The sequence below is a fragment of the Equus asinus genome, chromosome 2, assembly GCF_041296235.1.
Source record: "Equus asinus isolate D_3611 breed Donkey chromosome 2, EquAss-T2T_v2, whole genome shotgun sequence".
Taxonomy (NCBI): domain Eukaryota; kingdom Metazoa; phylum Chordata; class Mammalia; order Perissodactyla; family Equidae; genus Equus; species Equus asinus.
In genome coordinates, this window is record NC_091791.1 from 14,059,880 (window position 1) to 14,079,364 (window position 19,485).

Below are 19,485 nucleotides of genomic sequence, written 5' to 3' on the forward strand. Positions count from 1 at the left end.
AACTGCAGCCTATATTTTGCAGGAAAATTCAACATAATTGGTATATACCCATCTTTTTAGGTGAATTAGGCCTTAACTGACAGATAACCCATTTTGTTCTAAAATTCAACAAACTCTTGGAAAATCTTATTCCATACAATCTTTTGAATATGTCATTTGCCATTTATATTTGATGGCCTTAAGCAGAAAGAAAGTTATAAAAAGGTATTAATGCAAGTAGATAATAAAGCTGCATTCTATAAATCTATAGCAGCTTACAGTAATCATTAAAGCATGCAAAAGTCTTTCATCTATTCAAAAATATGCAGTGCACAGAATGTCTGCTAAGGTGCATGACAAGTCAGAGTTAAATATATATTAATAAATGAATTAGCTTCATAAATAATAGCCGTAATGACATTTTAGGAGACAATAAGTCTGAGGATTGTCAGAAAACGGTTGATGTATGAGCTTCACGTCTCAGTGATTCTTCAAAATGAATAGGCTTTGCGAGATAGTTCAGACCCGCGACCAGCCTATTTCCTTGAATAATTTACTTGTTGTCAATTTGTACAGCCACATTACACATGCAAATTGTGCTGCCTGTGCAAACACCACTTGGAGATGATAAAAACAAATTTACGAAGGCTATAGAAGAAGGATTTATTTCACTTTCTCACCCAGGTCAAGCAATACATGTATCTGACGATTGTGTGTACCCAATTTTGTTGTAATTATATCAGCAAATTATTCCTTATAATCTTATTATTTTTAGCAGTCTCCTTGTGCTTGGGATAATTAGCTTTCTTCACTCAGTGTAAAAACAATTCAACTTGCCAGCCAGGCAGGGCATAGCTCCATTATCTGTTTTGGGTTTAAATTTATTCCCTATATTCTTGGACACTTTGTGTAAATTAAAAATTTCATAGTCCCTAATACTGTACACGCTGTTCATTCAGTGATGAATTAAGGCCCCTAAACCTCTCCGTTTGCTATTAGATATCTCACCCACTTTATATGTTAATCTGTGCTAATGAATTCCACAACCCCTAGCCACAGCGAGATGACTAAAATTATTACCACTTACAGAGATATGCCTTTTTCATTTAAAGTTCAATTCAAATTGCTCCCATAAACAGTCTGCCACACAAAGATACCTTCTATAAAGGAGAGTTACTTACCTATAAGTAGAGTTCTCTGAAGGTAGTATTATCTTGGGATGCACATTCTTAGGTCACGTGCCCTCAGGTCTCTGGCATAGGGGGGAGAATTCATAGCTGATAGGTAAGACTTTCTTTCCTTGGCGCACTTCATTAGCTCTGTGACCTGTATTCCTAAGGGTTATTCGTGCCACACCCCTTCACACAACCGATCCCTTCTGAGCAGAACAGGCCCCACGTGAAGTCGTGGGGCAGTGTAACTATGAAATGAGAGTTGAAGGACTGCTTACCTTAAACAGTTGCTGATGATCAAGAAGCACGTTTTCCATCTTAAAAGAAATTATCTGTAAAATAATGTGCCTAATAATTGAAAAAAATTAGGGTTTGTTTTCTCATATAATATGAAATTTGAAGTCTATATTCACTTTTTATATAAATGACATTTTTACTGCAGAAAGAATACATTCTCATTATGGAAGAATTAGAAAATATAGATGAAAAGAATAAAAATCACACATATTCTTACCAGTAGTCCCACCCTCCCATGACAGTCACTGCTAGTGTCTAGTATCTAATTTTTACAGAGTAGTTCTCTACTGACATACCCTCTTATGATGGCAACGAAATCACTGGTCTTATGTCCCTCTTCAACCTATTCCAACCAGAGGTTCTAGGACAGGGTGCCTGCCCCATTTGCCCCTAAGTCTCCGAGTTAGGCCACTTTGAGAATGTTATTTGTGTCTTCTAACGTTGAGTGATTCCCAGTTTCAGGTGTGGAGCCGCTTACTCTTTCCACCCATCTTTCCTCAACAGAACATTCAAGCAAGTTCTCACCCTGCTTTAGCCTTAATGTACTCTTGGTAATTACCACCTGCCCAAATAAACTTTGGCGAACAGCACAGCAAGGCGCGAGAGTGTGCCTTGTGTCTGACAGCTGGGTCCTCGTGCCAGATGTCAACGGACATCATTTACATGAGTGTCCTGCTGGTAGGGTCCTGCTTCACAGTCACTGCAGCCTCTGCACTTTCACAGCCACTGTGGAAGCAGGCCAAGCAGGTGCGGGGATTCCTGTTTCACACATGAGAACATCTAGGGTCTGGGAGGCTAAGCAACCTGCCTGGGAGAAAAGAGTTAGCACCCAGGTCTTTGTGAGTCCTAGAACAAAGTGCACTCCATTTTAATTCTTGCCCTTAATTGTCTCTTATGACTTTGGAACTTAAGGCTTCTGGTGTGTTTTCAGTGTTTCTCCATAAAGACAGATCATTTCCAAAGGTAAATCTTTGGAAACCTTTTTGGTTAGAAATTCAGAGCTTCATACATTATTTTATTTTGAGGTTCTTTAATTATTTATTACCTTGAGAAGGCTATTTACATAAAGCAAATATTTTCCTTCAGGAGAGTTTATAATAGTCTACCTTTTATAGTATCCTCTGCTTAAAAGTCAAAACAACTCCTTGGGAATGAGATTTTTCAGCCCCTGGTTAAGAAAATACTCACAGATTAACAAATCAATATCAAACCTGGACATAGGTGACTAGGAACCAACCTGAGTCCTTCCCCACTCTGTGCTTCCCTTTTTGCCACAGGGCCCCTCACAGCATTACCTACCCAAGCCGTTAGGATGGTATGTCACATGTGACATACAGTATGGGAGGAACATCATCCTAGAGGAACAATTTAATACATCATTTTAAAATTTGAAACCATCATGTGAATGATAGATTCAGCAGCCTGCAATTAACTTGAGTTAATATTTGGCAGAGCCAGATGTACAGCTCTTAACATCTAATCTCACATCAAGTGTGATATGTTCTTTAGTGAATACAAACCAAATGTGCTTTAATTCAGCATCTTCTCTGGGACACAGTCTGTTCACTTAGTTGTCTCATCTCGATTTATGAATCTCAAAGGCAAGTTTGGTTCTACTCCAATCAAGCCCTGAGAAATGTGAAGTAGGCGAGGCTGGTATTCTGTGCCTCCTCCCTTCCTCTTCCCAGACTGGCTTTGCCCCTTCTTTCTGGGTGACCCTGTGTCCTATTAGTCCTCTCTCCCCTTGTCAAATCCCACTGTCTTGAAATCAGCTGGTCCTTTAGTGACAATGCAGTGCGGTTCGTTAGCTGAGCTTCCTCTAGTGTTTTTACTCCTAGGATTATCTTCGTTTTGACTGGGACAAATCCTGGTGAAAAAATATTTAGACACAAGGTAAACGTTCACAGTGACCATAAGGTGACTTAAATCCAAGTTCTTGGTGGTTAGGGATATTCTAGCTATAAAATTGTTGAATGCCATGTGGGAGATTTGGGTTCCTTTCCTGGTCCATGAGACATCTTCTCTTTTTTTGATGGAATAGTTTACTCATATACAAAATGATGATAAAAAAGAAATCCCTCTCATATGATTGCTATGTTGATTTAGTTAGCTAATCTGTGTAAAAACGACTGGAAGTAGTGCGGACATTTAGGAAGTACTCAGTTCATTTTTTGGATATTCTTTCGCTTCCTCTTCCTCCTGGAAGAGGCAATGTGGCGTAGAAAGCACATGGGATTGGGGATCAAGTGATCTTGGGCTCAGATCTAGATTCTGCCACTTGTTAGCTATATGATCAATTTATTATTAAGCAAAATTGTGGAGAAAGTTCCTTGAGTTTCTTTTTAATTGAAAAATTTAAAAACTTTGAAAATTATTTTTCTCTCAACATCTTTCAAGTCCCATTGCCATTTAAAAATAGTTCATGATTATATTAAAATATAATATGTCAGATAATTGCCTTTATATCAACAAAAAGCAACCCTAGGTATATTTCATACAAACATAATGACTGTAATATACAATCTGGTTTTAGCTATTCTATTAAACTCCCTGAATTTCACTTCTTTCTTCCCTTCACAGAAGCCATTGTCAAATCCTTTGTATTTATACTCTCTTTTTCATTTTTTTTCCAAGAATCTCCGGTTGAAACAGAAAACACAGTTTTTTGTTTTGAAGTTCAGTCCTACTGCAAGCACTTTCCACCTACATTAGTGCTATGGCCTCCAAACAGGTGTCCCCAACTCCAGTCTACATGCCTCTACCAACCTTTTCAGGCTGTCCACAATTTGATCTCTACTCAACTTTCCCATTGTTGCTGATGACAAAACTGAGGCTCAGGAAAGTTTAAGAAGTTGAACACAGTCACACATTTTTGTGACTTCAAAGTCCAGTCTTACCGTTAAACCATTTACTCTTTCCTAAATATAATGTATAATTTCCCAAATTTTCCTGGAATGAATTTCCCCATCATATATACCTATGAAGTTCTTTACATCCTCCTAAGGTCAGTATATATCCCACATTTACCAAGAAACTGTCCTAGGATCCCAATCTGATTTCATTGCTTCCAATTTACAGCAATCCTAACACTTTGCCCTAATCTCAAGATGGCACTTACCATTGTCTGCTTTATATTAGGATTATTTACATCTGTCTGTCTCCCCAGCTAGCTTTTTGGATTCTTGGATGGCAGGCACCATGTCTTATCTGTCTTATTTAATCATCCTTCCCTTTCATCCTAAAACAGTCAGTGTTTCCCACAATGCTTTCCATCTAATAGATATTAAATCAATGTCGGATAAATGGAATTAAAACTCCATTTTAAAAGAGAAGAGAGTGGGGTCCTGTGTTTTCAAAAATAATTTAAGTGGCTTTTTTTTAGTTCTAATGGCAATTTTTATGAAAAATAGCAATTATTAACTAGGTGTTCTTATATAGAATGTTTTTTCTCAGCAAGAATATATTCTGTATAGTTAAGGGAAAATTTATGCTACGTTTAGTCATTATTCATCATTTAAATATTTACCAAGTGCCCAGGATATGCAACCACTGAGGTAGTGCCATATGTAAAAAGTATCAGTCCTTGCTCTTAAACACTATAACCTAAAATGAATAAACTCTGGCAACAACACAGTAAGATTCTGTGAAAAACACAAGGATGTTTAAAAAGACATGCACATATCTGAATTAGAAATTCTTCCACTTCCAGTCACGGCCAAGTAAGCTCCTGTCTGACCAACCTTTCTGCTGATAAGAACTCTAGACTCTGGAAGAAGCAAAATAACTTTTGAAGGCACTGGAAAGTGAACAGAAGCACTCAGATACTGGAGAGGTCAGACACTCTGAAGGTTAAGACAGCAAAGGATGAGTTTATCATTGTTTTCCAGCTCTTATCCTGAGGGAAGACCATAAACAACACTGTGTAGTGAGGCTAGAATTGGAAGAGAAATCTTTTGTTACTGGGGAAAAAATTTGGGTCAATCACAGCTGCTAGAAAGTGAAGGAGACTCTTGAAAAGAAGAGAGCTTGAGAGGTTGAGCCACAATTCTCTATATAAACTATGCTCTAATCTCTGGATGAGCCTTGAAGTATGCAAGCGAAGGGCAGACCCCAAGCAGTACAGCTGAGGCTAAAATAACTGAATTTGACTTGAGCTGCCACTTGTCACAGGGAAGACTGAGTTAATACTTTGGGCTCAGCCAAGTTGACTGCCTGCTTTAAAAAAAATAATATTCTTTGGAGAAAACGTGATAGAATTTAGAGTTTCTACAAGATTCACAATTTACAGAATAAAATCCAAAATTTGTCATATAAAGAAACAGGAAAACATGAACCATTTTCAAGAGAAAAGAAAATCAATGGAGACTAACCCTGAGAAGACCCCAATACTGGAATCAAGAGATAAGAATTTTAAAATAGTTATGCTTAAGGACTGAAAAGAAAATATCATAAAGAATGAATAGATAGGAAACCTCAGTCAAGAGATATAAACTGTCAGAAAGAACCAAATAGAAATTATATAACTGAAATAAGAAAATACATAAAATAAAAAGGTTGCTGCATGGTTTAACAACAGCATGGATATGACAAAAAAGAGAATCAGAGAACTTGAAGATACACCATTATAAATGATATAATCTAAAGAATAGAAGAAAAAAATTGTAGTAAGTGATCAGAGCCTCAGGATCCCATAGACCAATATCAAAATATCTCATATTTGAGAAATAGAATGAGACAATGGACTAGAAAAAATATTTGGAGAAATAATGGCCAAAAATTCCTGAAATTTGGTTAAAAACATAAATTTTCTAGTTCAAGAAGTTCAGTGAGCTCCAAGCAAAAAATAAAATCTAAACTGCACATCTAGAAACATTATAGTCAAACTGCTGAAAACCAAAGATAAAGAGACAATCTGGCAAGCAGCCAGAGAAAAATGACACATTTGATACTGGGGAACAATGATTTGAAGGACCTCTAACATTCATCAGGTACCATAGAGGATAAGAGACAGTGGAACAACAGCTTTAAAATAATGAAAAGAAAAACCATCTACCTAGAATCGTATATCCAGCAAAAATATCTTTCAAGAATGAAAATGAGTTCCACTTCCACCTAGGATGCAGAAAGCTGGAAAGAGCATCATTCATACTCTAAAAATAAGAAAGTACTGTATACATGACAAAATTGTAACCTCCCTGAACCCATCAGAACACTAAGTTTACGGGACAAATGAGTAACTGGAAATCCAAGGAACGAGAGACCCCATCAGGGAGGTGTGAGATGGGAGCGCTGGCTTACCTGAGAAAAGCATAGAAAGAAGAATAAAGAAGACATGGAAAAAATAGAAAATAGCTAGAAAGATAGGAGATTTAATCCTGACCATGTGAATAATTACATTAAATGTAAGTAGTCTAGATACAACAATTAAAAGACAGAGATTGATAGGATAAAAAAGCAAGATCCAAGTATGTATTGTCTATAAGAAACACACTTTCAATGTAAATGCATCAATATTTTAAGAATGCAATAGTGGAAAAAGATGCCATGCAAATACTAATTAAAAAAAACTAGAGTGGCTATATTAATATCAAACAAAGTAGACCTCATAACAAGAAATATTACCAAGGATAAAGATGGCTATTACATAATGACAAAGAAGTCAATTCATAAAGAAGTCATAAAAACTCAAATATATATGCACCTAAAAACAGCTTCAAACACAAAAAGAAAACTGATATAAAGGAAAGGAAACATGTCTGCAATAACAGTTGGGGATGTCAACATTCCTGTCTCAGTAATCAACTGAACAAGTAGACAGAAAATCGATAAGGAAATAGAAAACCTGAACAATACTATCTACCAACCTGCTCTAACTGATGTTTATAAAACAATAGACAGGATAGCAGCAATATCCACATTCTTTTCAAGTGCATGATCAAAATTTTAAAACTATGTTTTTATTTAATAGCAATAAACAGTTAGAAATTGAAATTAAAAACAGTACAATGTACAATATAGCACAAAACCATGAAACAGGCAAAATCTAAAAGGTGCAAAGGCAGTTTAATGGACGAAGGAGTTTCAACAAATTGTGCTGGTACAGTTGGACATCCAAAAGCCAAAATAAAAACCTCGATTTATACTTTGCACCATGTACATAATCAACTCACAATGGATCATAGATCTAAAACCTAAAACTATAAAAATGTCTGGACTAAAACAGAGGAAAAAACTTTGTGACCTTGGGTGAGGCAAAGATTTCTTAGACATCACACAAAAAGCGCAAACTGTAAAAGAAAAAAGTCGATAAATTGAACTTTATCAAAATGAAATCTTTTGCTCTTTGAGAGACACTGTTAAGAAAATCAAGGGGCCGGCCTGGTGGCACAGCAGTTAAGTTCACACGTTCCACTTCGGCGGCCCGGGGTTTGCTCGTTCAGATCCCGGGTGCGGACATGGCGCCACTTGACAAGCCATGCTGTGGTAGGCGTCCCGCATATAAAGTAGAGGAAGATGGGCACGGATGTTAGCTCAGGGCCAGTCTTCCTCAGCAAAAAGAGGAGGGTTGGTGGCAGACATTAGCTCAGGGCTAATCTTCCTAAAAAAATAAATAAATAAAATAAATAAATAAAAAGAAAATCAAGAGAAAAGTCACAGACATCATTAGTCACTAGGAAAATTGAAATTAATACCACAATGAGATACCAATATATAACTATTTGAAGGGCTAAGCTTTCTTTTGATGTCCCTACGAAGAACGTGGAGTGACGGGAACTCTCATACGTTGCTGAGGTGAAGGAACAATGGTACAGCCACTTTGGAAAACAATTTGGCAGTTCCTCATGTAGGTAAACATAAACTTACCTTAAAACCTACCAATCCCACTCTGAGGTATCGACTCAAGAGAAATGAAAAATTTTGTGCGCACAAAAACCTGTATGTGAGTGTTTTTGGCATCTTTGTTCATAATTTGTAGCTGCTGAAACTGAAAACAATCCAAATAGCCCTCAACTGGTGAATGGGTAAACAAACCACGCGGTGGCTGCGTACAGGAATACTACTCAGCAATGAAAGGAACAAGCTGCTGGTACATTTAACCTGGATGATCCTCAAGTGCACTACTACGCTACATGAAATAGGCCTGACTCAAAAGACTACACACTATTTGATTTCATTTATATGACTTCATCCTGGAAAAGGCACAATTACGAAGACAGAAAACATCTAGTGGTTTTGAGAAGCTGAAGGTGTGAGAAGTAGTTTGCTGCAAAAGGGTGTGAGGGAACTCGCGGGATGGCAATATTCTGTACATTGATTGTGTCGGGGCATTTGTCAAACCTCATAGAAGTGGACACTGTCAGGGGTAAATTTTATCATATGTAAATACTACCTCAATAAACCTGACACACACAAAAAAGAGTAAGGGTAGAAGAAAGATATTTTCAGATAAGAAAATCTATTGCCAGCAAACCTACACTGCAAGACATGCTAAAGGAAGTTCTTTATAATGAAAGTAAATGAAAGCAGATATAAACACAGGCCCACAAGATGGAATGAAGAGCATCGCAAGTAGTAAACACATAAGTAAATGTAAAAGACTATTTCCCCCTCATTTTTCCTTTAAAAATTATATATGGTTTAAAGCAAAACAAAACACTACATTGTGGGATTTACAATCTATGTAGATGTAGCGTGTGTGACAACATCAAGGACGTGTCAAGAACATTAAATGGACCTGTACAGGTCCAAGTTTCCTACATTTTACGTAAACTGTTAAAATATTTAAGTCGTCTGTGAAAAGTTAAGGATGGATACTGTAATCTCTAGAGTGACCACTGAAATACAAGACAAAAAGGTAAAAATAAGGAGCCAATATATAAGCCAAAATGGAATTCTAGAAAGGACCCAGGAGTTGAGCTCGGGAAGACAGAAGACATTGCCTTAGGGATGGGCGAGGCTCGGAGCTGGGAGGGCAGAACAGCAGGGTCTAGTGGCTCAGCATCTGATTTGGTTGGATTGGCTGAGAACATGTCTATAATGCAAGAGTGAAGTGTGCTTTCTTGAGTGGAATGAAATGATAAGTAAACTTACTCCAAGTTTAAAGATAGAAAGCATTTTGAAAAAACTTCCGAGACAGAACCTAGGAAAGGTAAGATTGTATGAGGGTGGATCACTCAGGATGTCCTCAATTGAGCAAAGACATGGTTTCAAGTGTTTATAAAGTGTTCTAAATAGCTGTAGGGAATTCAGAATAGTTATTCCATTAGAGACAATACCCTGGATGCCGATTAGATTCCCAGGCCATAGAAGATAATGCCACACTGCAATAAAATCAGACAAAATAATTAAAAAACAACACTGAGTGAGAAACGATTCCCCCTACTTTGAATGGTGGAAAGTTTGGAATACATTCTGAAGGGTTCTTTTGGACATATTCAAGGTGAGATGGTATTCTTTAATTAGTAATTTCACTTTAAACTTACAGCCTTCTTTTTCTTCATAAGCATATCATCATCTTGTACTTGGCAGTTAGGATTAGTGTGGTGAGTAGTGGCTTTTTATGGGTCACAAAAAAGATGATGGAGAACATGACACCAAAGTTACTGGGTTAAAACTGGAAAAGAGTTTTCCAAATGGTGTACCTGTATCTGTGAGGAAGAGATTAGTGGAGTTTCCATACTCTCAGCTGTAAGAATCAAAGAAGAGGCAGAGAGTACTTTTTACATTCTCTCAATACCAGGAGGAAAATGTGTTGGGTCAGCCTCCAAGCAGACCACCAGGAGGCCACAACAAGCCCACCACTGCCCGAACCACCTTTGTTATGTATAAAATAAATAGACGATGTGGTGCTCAAGGTGGAAAGAAGATGAGAGGTGACATAGAACAGGTTGTTTGTGGGGGCATTTCAAAATCAGATTTAATTAATGATTTTTTTTGGAGTTCATAGTAAAGGAGGTATCCCCAAAGGCTGAGTTGAATTCATAAAACTGAATACAGAATATGAATGAGTCGGAAGCAGGGAGCTATAATAGTAAAGGCATGAAAGCAAAAGTGAAAGGGAATGAGTGAATGAATGAGGAAAAGACTAGATTTGATGCTCAGATTTGCCCTTTATTCTCCATTTCCATTGCCTTTGTCCAGATGCTAATCATTTACTCCATTATGGTCTTCCAGGAAGACACTTTTCATGTTGGCTCAACTACCTTCAAATCCATCTTTTGTATTCACAAGACTATTACACCAATCTTCCTGGAGCAACTGCTTCATCTGATCACTCCCTTGGTCAGAATCCTATAATTCCCCCTATTGTATCAAGGAAGAACTTGTCTGCTTGCCTTAGGGAAACCCCTCATAGTCTGACCCCAGCTGATTTCTTATGTCTTCCCTAAACCATAGCATTGCTGTCACTCTGCAATTATTCACGTGATGCTTCAAAACCACCTTCCCCATTTCTCTTCATCCCATGCATTGACATCTTCACTTCTATCACTCACCCATCTTCTCCACGAACATTTACTGAACACTCGCTATGTGACAAGGACTGTGCCTTCACAATCTATTGGGGCAGATCGACCTGTGACAACTAATTGTATTTCAATGTGGTAAAGCCCTAGTTGTGCTATGTGTCAACTATCATGAAGGCACAGAGAAGAAAGGCATGAACTGCGTGAGTGAGGAAAGATTTAATTTAGGAAGTAATGTTTGATCTAGGTTTTGAAGGATGGCAAGAAGGATGACAAGAAGTTCAACAGGTGTAAAAGAGAAAGCTATTCCAGGCAAAGGAAATAGCATGCACTAAATTCCATCTAGCTTCTCCATTCTTAGGAATTCTATAGTTTCTGCTTACATCATGAACCTCACAGTTTTAGTACTTATGGTGTGAAATATATCATTTATAACCACATTGTACATCTCAGACTACAAGCTTCCTGACAGGCCAGTTCAGTTACTTCATTTGTATCCCCCTTAAACCTTAGCAAAGTGCTGAGCACTGGGTACATGGCAAGGACCACGAAGACGTTGACACATTAATCTGATAATCTGTCAGTGTTTATGTACTCAGTTCTTTGTATTCTAATAGAATTTCATTTATGGACACTAAAATTTGGATTTCATATAATTTTCTTAGGTAATGAACTATTGTTTTTCTTTTGATCTTTTAAGACTTTACTTTTTTAGAGAAGTTTTAGGTTCACAGCAAAATTGAGGGGAAGGTAGAGATTCTTCCATACATGCATTTTCCCCGCACATGCATAGCCTCCCCCGCAAGAGTGGTATGTTTGTTACAACCGATGAGCCTATAGGGACACATCATCATCACCCAAAGTCCGTAGTTTACAGTACAGTTCAGTCTTGGTGTTGTACACTCTATGAGTGTGGACAGATGTTTAGTGATATGTATCTATCGTTATGGTATCACATGGAGTATTTTCAATGCCCTAAAAATCCTCTGCGGCCTGCCTGTTCAATCCTCCTTCCCCCAACACACATACGCACACACAGACACTCATGCAGACACACACACTCCTTAGTGTGTAAGGGAAGGAAACTAATATTTATTTACCATTGATTACATGCCAGGCTCTGTGTTAAAAGCTTTACATGTATTCCTTCATTCAGAGGGATTGCTCAGGTAGTGGGCTATTTTGGAAGATGCAGGTATTAGGAAAAGGAAGACTAACATAGATTTCAATGTAGCAAAGCAGGAATGATTGAAGAAGATGCCTCTGATGGGATGTAATCACTCACTAGGTACTGAGGGGATGGAGAGAGAAGACACATTTTGCTCCTGAAGCCTATCTTTTTGTGAGCTCCCACTGGGTACACATCCCACTGGGTAATAATGATGTCTATACTTTATTGACTGCACCATGCTGGGATTTATCAGGAACTTCACCTTAAAAGGGGCAGTGTGTGACAGTGGGAAAAATATGAGCTTCAGAGTCCAGTGAAACCTCCCCACCCTGGTTCTGTTACTAGTTGTGTGACATTAAACTCTTTTAGCCCTAATTTCCTTATCTGTAAAATGGATACAATAATAACTACTTCATAGCATTATATGATATCAGATGCAAAACACCTAGCAGACAGAAATGCTCAGTAAGCCTCTCTTTCCTGTCCCCCTCTCTTCCTATGTACAGCTTCTTGGACTTGAAGAGTCTGAAAGTACTAGACAGGACCGATAAAGAGAATGCTTTTCTTTGGCAACATCCTATGTTACAGAAATTTTGTTTCCTCAAATGTCAACTCTTGCCGATGCTACAGTGTCAATTGTTGAACACACTCCTGGAAGACAACATTGTTTATAGATGGTTCATTTTGCAAATTTAAAAAAATGAATCCAGATAGAGAAACTGTCATTTCTTAATCATGAAGGATATCAACACAATTCCTAAAATTCAGAACTCCCTTGTTTCTATTCCTTTGCAAAGTCATGAGGCCACTTTTTCTTCCATGCAGAAAATGAGGCATTTTGTACAGAAGGAAATTAACTATTCTCTTTCTCAGTTTCAGCAAGAGGCATATTTATTATATGTTCAACAAAGTCGTATTCACTTTTTCCAACTGAGAACTATTTAAGGGATTTCATTATATTTGGGGAAATTTTCATCAATCAGAGACTTAGCAGCCACCAAAAAGGAAGCCACAATTAATCTTTTATAACATGAGTGTGACTTGTAATCCCTATACTAGGAAAAAAAATGACTAAATATAAGGGAAAACTATTCATAAACTATAATATTTCTTGGCAAAGAAAAACCGCTTTATGTTTTTTAAGATATGTTTGAGAATTTAAATGAAACTTACATGTTTGAAATTAGTGCCAGATGCAACACCATTCAAACACAATTCACTAGCTGCATCAGGTATTTCACTATGATTTAGTAAAAGGTATTCAATAATTCTATGTTTCATAGAGATCTCACAAATACAAGTATTTCATTCACAAAATGCATGGTTTGGCAGGTTTCCAGGGCAAGAATTTGCTGAAGGGAAGGTAAATTTATTGATTAAAATAAATCAAATGACTGACATTTCTCTCAGAAAACTGGCAAAACAATAATATTCAGAGACTGAAAGTCTTACAAACAGAATCACAAGAAAAGTCTGAGCTATTTGCATTTATTATAGGAATCCAATAATATGATAGAGAAAACAATCAGAAATTTGAGAGTTTTCAAATTAACATTGAGAAACAATTTAAAAATATTTTTGGAGTAGGACTTTCCAAAAACCTTCAATGAGAAATGTGATGTTTGTAAGCCTTTGAAGTACTTATAATTATATTCTTCCCCTATCCCTTGCACATTTATATGCACTAAATAATGAGTATTCTTTGATAGAATATATGTAGAAACAGTCCAGATAGTTGTTAAACAGGCCGACATTACTTCCTTCCTACCCCATGACTCAGTTCTTCCCCCTCTGCCCTCTCCTTCCCCATTCTGGTTACACCTCCACCATCAGCATTTGTTATGGACTGAGTGTTTGTGTACTCCTAAAATTCATATATTGAAATCCTAACTCCCAGTGTGGCTATATTTGAAGATGGGGCCTCTAAGGAATTAATTAAGGTTAAATGAGGTCTTAAGGATCCAGCCTTGATCCCATAAAATTAGTGTCTTCTTAAGAAGAGATACCAGATGGCCCTTTCTCTCTCTCTCTCTCTCACCTCACACATATGTGCAAAGAGAACTTGTGAGCACACGGCAAGATGGCTGCTGCCTACAAGCCAAGAGAAGAGCCTCAGAATGACACCTACTTTGCTGGGACCCTAATCTTGAACTTCCTAATTTCTAGAACTGTGAGAAATAAATTTCTGTTGTTTAAGCCACCCAATCTGTGGTATTTTGTTGTTGCAGCCTGAGTAGACTAATACAGCAAGTAAGAGGCCCAATGCAAGAGCTACAAGAGCATTTTCATACACATCCTTTCTTTAACTGCTTAACTTTCTAAGGATTTGGATTCAGGGAAAACACTATTGAGAAGGGGACCCATTTGGCCAGCAGAGTTTCATACAAATCATTAAATCCCCCAGCCTTGTGTCTCTCCTAGAATCAGAGAACGTGAGCACAGAAAGGACCCTAGCATCCCAATTCAGGTTTTACTATGATTCTGGGGTTTTAGAAAACTCCTCCATAAACCTGACACATCTTCTGGAAGACACTGGGGGGGAAGTAGTGGATGGTTATAAGTAATAAGCTTAAACATCTGTTTATACTAAACTGTGATATATTATTGAGCGCAATGCAAAAGTTTTACACACTTTTAGGATGTTTCAAAGAAAGGCGTTATTGATAATGTTAACAACAACAATAGCTACGACTGAACATCACGTGGACCAGGTAATGTGTTAAGGTATTTATGTGTATTGTCTTATATAATCATCACAACACCAGAAATTAGGAAAGTATTCATAGTCTTATTATTATTATAGAACACTACTTCAGAAAATGGAAGCATTTCTAAATTAGCCCCACCCCCATCATGATCATATTATTCTGTTTTACTTTCTTTATAGCGCCTTTTTCTTAGTTTGTTGTCTCCTTGCTTATTTTCTACGCTCCCCCCAGCCCCTCCTCAGGGCCTAAGCCAGTGGCTGCCACGGAAAAGGAGCTCAGTAAGCTTTCGGCCAAGGCCACACAGCTGGTCAGGGAAGCAGCCTGGACGATCACCAGATGGTAAGCCCACGAGAGCAGGAGTCGGGACCATCTTCCTCTATACAGGGGCTGGCTGGGTGCCAGCTAGATAAAAATGTGCAGAAAGCAAAAAAGGAAGGGAGGGAGGAAAGAAGGGAAGGAGGAGGAAAGGAGGAATGAATGGAAACCTTCCCACATGCGTCTGGGGAGCAACCGCAGCGCTTCTCCTCCTTGAGGAACGAACTCAGTTCACGGTTTAAGGCCAACGCTGTCCCCACGCTATGCACCGGCAGACGGCAGGGCACGGGGAAAGAACAAAGCCTTAAGAACCGTCCAGAAGGAAGCGGGAAACGATGATAGAGAAGGGATAGGAAACCAGCAGAAAGAAACGAACTGCTCCTTTTTTGTTGATTTTAAAGCCGAGGCGAGCTCGGTCGGTTGCCATGGCGACCCCGGACCAGAACGGCCCCCGCCCATTGGCTGAGAGGCCGGAGCCAATGGGAAGGCGCGATGTTGGCTGGGCCTTAAGATGGCTGCCGGGTGGCCGGCTCCTGTCCCGTGAGTACAGCTGGTTGCGGGGCTGGTTCGGGGCTCCCCGGGCTTCGGGGGGCACAGGTCCGGGAGTGTCTGGGGCGGGGAGCGGGGGAGCCTGTGTGGGCGGCCTCACAGCCTCTCCGCCGGGCCTGCCGAGCCCCCGGCCCGGGCCGGCCTCCGCTTGCTGGGAAGGGGCGCCGCGACGCGTTCCCCGGCCTGTGGACCGGAGTGCGGTTCTCTGTCCCACCCCAGCCAAAGTGAGAGAGGGCGACAAGGCTTTCGATCGGGAAACAGCCTCCTGTTTCCTGTTGCTGTATCCTGGAAAAGAGCTGCGGCTGATGAAGTGTCAGCGGGCTAGACATCCTGTACCGGAATCCGCGGCGCTGGCTTCTGTGCCGGGGAGGGGATGCTTCCCGTTTGGGGGTCGGAGGGTGGCTCTCCCGCCGGAGAGCCTGCAGAGTTCGGGTTGTGAGCTGAGCAGGAAAAGGTGGACCTTTCCAGAGCCACCCTCTTGCAGTCTTGAACCTTGTAAGTATTCTCACAGCGGCAGCAGACTTAAACCTCGAAATGTTATTGGTTAACTGTAAATCTCCCCCTACAGGGTCTTGTGTTTGGGGAAGTGTTTTCCAGGCCTTGGCTAAACAAACACTGTCTTTAATTAATACATAGGTATACATGCAAAATCCTGCTAAATAGTTTATCCGGGTAATCAGATGGGTAACTTAAATCCGAAGTCAGGCCTGTGATTCAGTTGTACTTTCCCTACCTTTTTGAGAAAAGGGAACATTTTTATTATTTCAAGTCATGAAAGTAAATAGGATGTTTACATTAATGTTGGTGAAACATGCTTAAAAGTATTTTAGTTAAGTATTAATTCCAAGTCGCAGAAACTGATTATTGTCTAAATTAGTTGACAATCGTCAGATTGGTGAGGGGTGGTGATTTGTGATTATTGTAAAGTAAGACTAAATTCAGATTAGACAAGGTTGAGATTTCTATTATTTCTAATTGGGTACAAAACGCGGGAAATAAGACAGCATCGTTTGGTGAAAATGGCATTGAAATTCTGGAATATTAGAGACAGAAGACATTTTCTTATTATGCTGCTCAGATTATGTATTTTGGGTTTTGGTTATAAGCAGCTGCTTGGTCTTCCAGAAAATGTGACATTTTTACCCAAACTTCTGAATGTGACCTTGATGCATGCAATTTAGTAGAGCATCTTACCTAGCTTTCTGCACTTAAAAAGTGAGAAAAAAAATTCTTCATCAAATTTTAACAAGTCTGGAATTACAGGCTAGAATCATTCTTCAGACACACTTTCCAATATTTGTCTCCAGGAATATATTACTACTTGAAATTCTGCCGTCTAAAAGTTTATAATTTGAAGCCATAGAGTTCCATTTTTGTAAAATAAGTGGATCACAGTCCATTAGGCAAGTCAGTTACTTCGTCTGTAGAAGAGAGCAATTCCTAGTGGAAAGGTTGTTATGAGGATTAATGGTACATCCGTGCCTGTCACTTTGTTTGTGTGCCGTGTATAGCAATGACCTGCTTTGTTTCCTCTTTCTGGTTCTGTTTCTTCTGTTGTGACTGGGGTATCCTTCTCTTTCTCCAGAACATCTTTCAGGTGTCCTGTCTGAAGTACAGTCTTCTTGAAGACCGGCAGTCTTGGCCAGGGCAGCTAGGTTGAGGAAAGAACTTTATCTCCTGGGCTGGTGGGGTTTAATCAGTGTTGCATCTGCCAGGGAGAAAATGGAGTGTTAGAGCAGAGAGTGAGGTGACTGGGCATTTGAGCGCATACAATGTTACGATCCATAAAGAAACGTTTTAGAGTTGCAGTACATTTCAGAGATCATCTGATCAAGCTCTTCATTTTATAGCTTAAGGATGGAGACCCACACAGATGTGGTGGCTTGCCTACAATTATGTTGTTCAAGACTAGAAACCCATCTTCTTACTTTCAAAACCGTTCTTCCCTGCTGTCCCCGTCATTCCCAGTCCTTTTACAACCCAGAACCCCTTTTATAATTTGCTATCTCCATGGATGCCATATTTTGAAAGGTTGTGTCTACTGAAATATATTCACTATTATTATTTTTTTAATAAAAGTCAGATCTGTGGCTACCAATCAGAGCCTCTGATGAATGCATATGTGGTGAAGAATAATACTACATTGAATTTAAGTCCCTTTGCCTAAAAGTGGATGATATTGTCTGAGGAAAAATAAAATATGTCAGGTTTTTTGAATATTGAAATTGGGTTAGAGACCTCTGTTAGTCTCTTCATAGAACTTTGTAAAAACCTTAGATTAGGAACTGCTGAACTGTGTCGTGTTGTTGATGCACTGCGCTCTGCCCAAGCGTGCTAAATACTGACTGTGGTTGGTTTTCACGGGCGAAAGAAAACCCAGCCATTCAGGCCAGGATGACACAGAAATATTTTCAGTTCACAGAAAGTTGTGTCAACCTAGCACAAAAGATGTTTTCTACATAGTATACACCGAATTTTTCTGAAGAATAATTGTGGAATGGAAAAAATCTTAATTCCAGAGGTAGAGAGTGTGTGAAATAAAGAAGGTGATATTCAAAACCACAGAGAAAAAAGGGAATTCTGAATCATTTACGTCTTCTTTGGGGCTAAAATGATTAAATTAAAAAATTATTTGAGTTACAGACTAAAAAATGAAAGCTTCCGTATTAATATATCAACTGTCACATAGACCTGGCTATAATCTTTACTAAAAAAACTTAGTTTCTAGTTCTCAGGTATATCACATGTCTTGAGAATGCCTGAGTAAGCTTCACATTTAAGGGGTAATTTGGAGTGAACGGCTTTAAAATAAAGGAGTACACTCTGAAAGACGTGGGGGGAGAGACACTTCAAAGAAATAGAGGACCGTCCTCCAGAGCAGCCAAAACAGGAATGACAGGAGGCCTAACAGAGTACCAGTTGATACCGGAGTACAATTGTACATGTGTGAACGACGTGTATATGCTATGAATAGAAAGACAGTGTTTTCAAACATGAGCCCAAAGCGAGTCACAAAGCAGCCACTCCATATTGGCTGGTTTGCAGTCGAGCCATTGCTCACGTGGGCAACTCCACTTTGCAGCCTCTTCAGTGAGTCCTGTGTGTTTATCAGTGGCCACCAAGTTGTCCTTGTGTTTTTTTTTTTTTACAGTCTTAAGAGAATAGCACATCACTTTAAAGATGTTCAGGAACTGAGTTCAGAAACATACCTTATTTGAATTTTGCCTTATTTTATGGATTTGAACATAGAGTCCACTTTTAAAAAGTTATTTTAATTTTTCTTTTTTCCGTGGGCACACACAAGGAATTATCGTACCAGCCAATGCCATCCTGAAGGCATTTTTTTAATGCCACATCAGCAAGAGCTAAAAATAGATGATTTTGAGGAAGTCCAAAAAGGGATCAAAAATGGAGAACTGCTTGAGGGCTGAGTCCAGGGCAAGCAAGACTGCTCCTGAAGGTGCAGCACGTTTGGGTGCCCAAAGCATAGACTCACCCTGCAGAGCTGGTGAAGCAGTGGTCCAGTGGAAGAACTGTGCCCGTCTGAGAGGCACGTCTTTCATGAGCAGCCACAGCTGAGCGGTGCTTGGCCGCTGCTGGACAGAAGCTTGCCATGTGTGTAGAATGTCGGTTCTGTGAGGTTAGGTGTTTTTGCCTGTTTTGTATACTGCTGTCCTCGTGTCTTGAAGAGTGCCTGGCACACAGTAGGTATGCAAAAGACACTATGGACAGGGAAAGGGAACACTGGTTTCAAACATAGAACCCCAATTATGCTGAGAAGGCTAAATCTGAAATTTGTTAGAATCTTTAAGTCCTGAAATGGATAATGA

At 39.1% G+C, this 19,485-nt stretch overlaps 1 protein-coding gene across 3 annotated transcripts in view; it reads left to right on the plus strand.

The window, feature by feature from the left end:
• FAM204A (family with sequence similarity 204 member A) overlaps positions 1 to 19,485 on the plus strand; it is a 53,526-nt gene that overhangs the window by 4,639 nt on the left and 29,402 nt on the right. The window contains exons 2-3 of one of the 3 annotated variants that reach the window (XM_070482425.1): positions 15,023 to 15,130; positions 15,508 to 15,646. In XM_070482425.1, coding sequence (XP_070338526.1) covers positions 15,128 to 15,130; positions 15,508 to 15,646 — 142 coding nt within the window. In that variant the 5' untranslated portion in view covers positions 15,023 to 15,127. Of the gene's footprint in view, positions 1 to 15,022; positions 15,131 to 15,491; positions 16,151 to 19,485 lie in introns of those variants that run through there. The other 2 variants (XM_014849250.3, XM_070482430.1) reach the window with 2 other exon arrangements.